The sequence below is a fragment of the Panicum virgatum genome, chromosome 8N, assembly GCF_016808335.1.
Source record: "Panicum virgatum strain AP13 chromosome 8N, P.virgatum_v5, whole genome shotgun sequence".
NCBI classification, from domain to species: Eukaryota; Viridiplantae; Streptophyta; class Magnoliopsida; order Poales; family Poaceae; genus Panicum; species Panicum virgatum.
This window is the reverse complement of record NC_053152.1, coordinates 21,074,150-21,079,715: the sequence shown is the minus strand read 5'-3', so window position 1 is coordinate 21,079,715 and position 5,566 is coordinate 21,074,150. Positions and strand designations below refer to the sequence as shown.

Sequence of the window (5,566 nt, the reverse complement as noted above, 5' to 3'; positions counted from 1 at the left end):
AATGGGCCATCAATGTCCCAAGAATTTATCGGAGAAACGACAGATGAAAAAAAAGGAAGATCGAGATCCATGGACCAAGTCACGTAGGAAGAGGAGGGGTCAAAGAGGGTCGGCCCAGCCCAATTAACTTAGGATAACAATCTTCCTCCTCTTACTTGGATTGCGTTGCATTTTCTCTATATGATTGCATTTTCGTAGTTTCAAACTTCCAACTACCTGCTTTCCTATTCTCTGAAGATTTTTTTTTGCTATGCATCATGAAAGAAATAAAGTTACCTGCGAAAATTGTATCCAAAAATGCATTTTTATAGATTTCCAGACGGGCGGCGGCAAAACAAAAGAACTAAAGAATTACACCACTGATCTTCCAAAGACACCAAAAGACAACCAGGAGTACAACTAGACCACTACCAGCACCCCCTCGAAATCAAGAATGAATTGATGAATTCAGAGCAAGCTGGGGCGCGAGTGGAAGGGGAACTGATGCACCATCACGATGGGTGGGTCCTTCTGATGATCCCTCTTCTTCCTCTCCTTCCCTGCTGCAGCGATCTTGCCCGGCTCACCTCCCTTCTTCATCTTCTCCTCTTGTACCACCCGATGCTGCTGCTTCTCAGCCTCCGGATGGCCTTCTCCTTCTGGGGCCTCCTTCGCAGCAGGCGACACCCTCCTTCCGTCGTCGACGGCGACACCACCACAGCATCCGCCCAAGCCCAGCACCATGGTCGATCTTACCTCAGCTCGATTATACCCCTCCTGAGTCCTGACCGTGTCTGAACTCTCTGATGATCTCCGATGGTCTTTGTTGTGCTGCGTCTCTGAACTGAACTGCCGGGTCTTTTATAGGGGAATGTTTGCTGATTTGAGTTGTGCCTTGTGCGTGGTGCTTTTGTTGGACGAAACAGGCTCGAAGCTTCGTGCAAGAGTACTAAATGAATATTGGGATTTGGGACACATGCATGGAGTACAAAATGAAGTCTATTTACAAAACTTTTTACATAGATGGACTGTAAATCGCGAGACGAATCTAATGAGCCTACTTAATCTATGATTTGCAACAGTGATGCTACAGTGAGAAATCTAATCTGAGCCTGCTGCTTCTCTGCCTGCACTCACTGACGTGTGGGGCCCACACATCAGCTTCTTCTTCAACCTTCTTCCTCTTTTCCACCATGCGCTACTCACCTCCGCCCCCCCTGCCGCCGCAGGACTGCTCCCCGCCGGGAGAGCCCCTCCACGGCCCGCCGTCGTGGCTGCATCCCACCAGGGACGCCGCCGCCCTCGCGTGGGCCCGTCCCCATGGCTGCCTCCCCGCCAGGGACGCCGCGCGAACCACCTGCTCCCCGCCCACGCCGCCGCCGCCCGCATCCCCGCCGTCGTGTCCCACGCCCTCGCCAGGCACCCGGACCCCTTTCGCCGCGTCCACCTCACGGCCACCCCCCCCCCATGGCCGCGCACCGGGACGAGCTCCCGCGCTGCATCCAGCTCCTTGCCGCCCAGGGCGCCCAGGATCTCGTCCTCGTGAACCGCCTGACCCCGATCCAGGCGCACCTACAGCTCCCTGGCGCCGTCCTCGCGTGCGCGGCCTTCCTCACGCCGGAGGGGGAGGGCGGAGGGGAGCAGGCCACCGGTGGCAGCAAGCCCGCGCAACTGGCCTCCTCGCGCGGCGTCGGCAAGCCCGGGCGAGGGCGCGGCGGTGGCCTGCCCGCGCGAAGCCAGGCGGGGGAGGAGCTCGCTGGGGAGGGGGTGAGGGCGGAGGGGAGCAGGCCGCCGGCAGCGGCGGGGGAGGGCTGAAGTTAGCCGTGTGGGGCGGAGGCCAGAGGTTGAAAGAAGAAACTGACGTGTGGGGCCCACACGTCAGTGAGTTGAAGGGAGAGAAGCAGTAGGGGCATTTTAGGCCATACGAAAATACGCAGGTCTACGAGTGGGTCTAAAGACATCAAAGACGTATAAAATGGTATGATTCAATGAATTGAAGAATTGTAATGGCAAGTTTCAAAATAGGTGAATTGTAATGGCGTATGTGAGAAGTTAGAAAATTGTAATGGCATGGATAAAAAAAAACCCTTTTTTTCATTTCCACCGAGCGGTGCCCGATCCCAGCGCCAGGGCGAGCGCCGCCGCCCCGCCCCCGTCGACGCCACGCCGCCGGCCGCCCTAGCCTCCGCCGCCGCCCCCGCCCCCGCCCCGCCCCCGCCGACGCCACGCCGCCGGCCGCCCACCTCCGGTCCGCCTCCTCCCCGGATCCGCCGTCGGAGCCGCCAGCGCCTGCTTCTTGCCGGCCGTGGGCGCGGGGAGGTGGCCGCGGTGCGCGTCCTCCAGGCGGCGTCCTCCAGGTGCGCGTCTTCAGCCGCTTCGCCGGTGGCTTGGGCAGGTCCTCCAGGCCGGCCATCGCCGCCAGAGACGCGATTCGACGCCCCCGCCAGAAGAACTTGGCCGCCAGAGATGCAAGCTGCTGTGTCTTTGTTGCATGGACAGGCACCGAAGGATTTGAAGGCCAAGGCACAGAAGGGTGCGAGATGGAGTTGTGTCAGGAGGAGTGTAGCCACTGCTACTTATTTTTACCTTTTTGAAGTAAACCAGTGTGGTCAATGACTTGATGTATTCAGAAAGCCATGCTCAATGCTGAAATGTTGTTATGAATCAATGAATGTTAAGTGGGTCTGCCTGAAATGCTGAAATGATGCTGAACTTCTCATCCCATTTTTCAGAATTAATATGTTCAGGTTTCTGTCTGCCATTTTTCAGAATGAATCTGAATGTTCAGTACTATTTTTTGGTGTTCAGTACTATTTTGTTCAGTTGCACATATGTCTATTGGAGTTCTGTTCAGCTTGTTAATAGGTCAGCTTTTGTTCATGCTGGATACAGGTAAAGTAAGAGTGTTGTTCAGCTTGTTCATGCTGGATACAACTTTTGTTCTATTGGAGTTCTGTTCATGCCGATTGACACTCAATCCTGGACTGTCTGAATTTTGGAGAGAGAGCATACTGGACAGGCTTATTTATATATGATGCATGTTCAGGTTGCTAATTTTCAGACAGGGTTCAGGTTTATTTATATATGATGCATGTTCAGGATGCATTTACACCATTGCCATTTACAGCAGAAGTGCTGCTACTTTCAGCACAGGTGTGCATACTTTCAGGTTTCTTATTATTTCTTACATGAATGTGCATGATGCCTATGGCATTCATCGTCATTTTTCCTTCAGAAGATGTTCAACTGAGCAAATCCAAACAATACTCTTTAGTACTGCTGCCTTGTCAAATGATTCAGATCAAGTTAGATGAGTGTGGGATTAATCTGGTACATTTTGAGATAGGTTTATAATTTCTTGAATATTTCTGTTCCTGATTGCATGATGTATTGCTGTGATGACCACCTTGCTTGTGCAGGGGAGGTTGTGTAAATGTACACACAGACATGTTAATGTATCTTCGGATCATGAATGAAAAAAGTGTGTGATTGCCTAGACTTTACTGAATATCTGAATTTACATTACCATGGCATTCTTGGCCTGCACATTTCCATTGCCAACTTCTCCTCAACCAAGAGCTCAAGATACACAAAAAGGCAAACAACATAACAGATCTGTAATTCAGAACAAATGAGGCCATCTGTAATTCAGTTAGAATCTTAGCATTCAGAACAAACTCCTGCATTCAGAACATAACTCTGGCTCTACCAAAAAAGGGCCTTGTGGCCGTACATTCAGTGATCAGACAACTTGGCCAGCCAAGCTGGTGTTCAGAGCCTTGTTGGAGCTAAGTTCCCTTCCGTCCATTACAAAACTTACAATCAAACAAGACAGGCGAATATATATTCAAGTAAACAATATAGAACTCTTATTCATAAACTCTGTACAATATAGTTCCATCTCTCCATGGACACAGCCCACACACTAAGTCTTTTTTGCAACCTGAGCTTCCTCCTTTCCAGATGTAGGAGTCGTGCACTTTCCTACTGCAGCTCTCCCTTTCTTGGTAGTTGTTGATGGTGCTTCATGAGAAAACACAGTTGTTCTTGCAGTGAACAAAAAAAAATTTTCTACCTGTACAAAAGGGGAAAAATGATCAAAATACAGTTTTATGTAATGTGAGGATAATCATATGCTCCATTATTTGCTAAGTCATTCCAGGCAAGTAAATAATTATTTGCTAAGGCATTGCAACTGAAACCACAAAATACAGTATTTTCTAAGTCATTATACAAAATTATTTGCCAAAGAAGCTGTAACTGAATACCTGAATACCTCAACTACCTAGAACTATGGATCGCCCACAAATGCTCGACAAGATCGTTTCGGAGCTGCTCATGTGTCGATTTATCCTCGATCTCTTGATGCATCTTGAGGAACTCCTCCAACACCTTAGGGTCACGATGCTCGTAGTCCTTAGGGTCCAACACCTTGGTAACGGTACCTTCCTGATTGTAGTTGAAGTCATCCTCGTCCTCTCTCTCATCTTCAATGATCATGTTGTGAAGGAGGACACAAGCCTGCTAGAATGTGGTTTTTCCAAGGAAATCACTACAAAGCATATGACCATTAATGTTTTTATTCCTAGTTAAAAAGCATAGCAGGGCTAGTAGAGGTCAGATAACTTGATGCTACTACAGAAAGCCAAGAAATTAAAGCCTGAGAATCTCCATACCAACAAATATAGTGACATATATATGCAAGATTCAATTTTTTTCCACCTCAGGATTGGTTGTGCGAGGAGAGATATAAATTATCATCTAGTACAAAATAAGTTTATAAATCCTAATACGAGCGAGAGCATCTGCTGAACCATGAACAACCACACATCGATACGGCAGAAAGGAAGCAACATCCGGATTCGAAATCGATATGTACTGCAGGAAGCAACTAGTTGTTCAGAGTTCTTTCCGGACCCCATGGGGGACTCGGAGCGAGCATGAACTCACCTGGAGCCACCTCACGAGGCGAAGTCGAAGCGGAAGAGAGGGTGGAGCCAGAGATGTAGGTCGGCGAGCAGTCACAGCGGCGGCGGCGCGGCGGTGGGAGGAGAGCGAGTCAAGAAGGTAGAGTAGCGTCCAGAGGTCGGCCGGGCGCGACCGGGCGGAGAGCTTGGAGTGGAGGTCGGCGAAGGGCGGTCGCTCGGGGGCGGGGCGGCCGGAGGCGGCGAGCCGGCGCTTGATGGACTCCGCCAGCGCGTGCTCGTCGGGGAGGACCGCAGGGGCGAGGCGGCTGGAGAGGAGCCGGTGCTCCTCCTGGCGTGAGGGCGGCGGCGACCGGACGACGAGCGGGCGGCGGTGGGGTGGCGGGCGCCGGCGGCGCAGGGTAGGGTAGGAGCGAGTGGGAGAGGTGGGTGGGGTGCTGAGGGAATGACAGGTGGGGCCGAGATGTTAGTTGAAAAAAAATGAAAGTCCAATTTACTTAGTCTGTTGGAGTGAAGACCCATATTTAGGTGAGTTCTAAATGGCCATTTGCTCACTCAAATTTAGCAGTCCTACTGGAGTTGCTTTAATCTGTCATCAAACATATTCTTTCCAACCTTAGCTTCTTGCCTTCTTCTCCCAACAGAATATGCTTTAAACTTGA

General features: G+C 50.8%; 1 protein-coding gene across 1 annotated transcript; it reads right to left on the bottom strand.

Annotated features, from left to right (window-relative positions):
• Positions 1-285: 285 nt before the first annotated feature.
• LOC120686199 lies at positions 286-824 on the bottom strand. The gene has a single exon (XM_039968376.1). It carries the CDS (start codon positions 721-723, stop codon positions 448-450), a length of 276 nt encoding a protein of 91 aa, XP_039824310.1. The 5' UTR covers positions 724-824; the 3' UTR covers positions 286-447.
• Between the last annotated feature and the right edge of the window lie 4,742 nt (positions 825-5,566).

Coding starts and splice junctions, on each gene's coding strand:
- LOC120686199 (XM_039968376.1), bottom strand. CDS start 723: ATGGTGCTGGGCTTGGGCGGATGCTGTGGTGGTGTCGCCGTCGACGAC.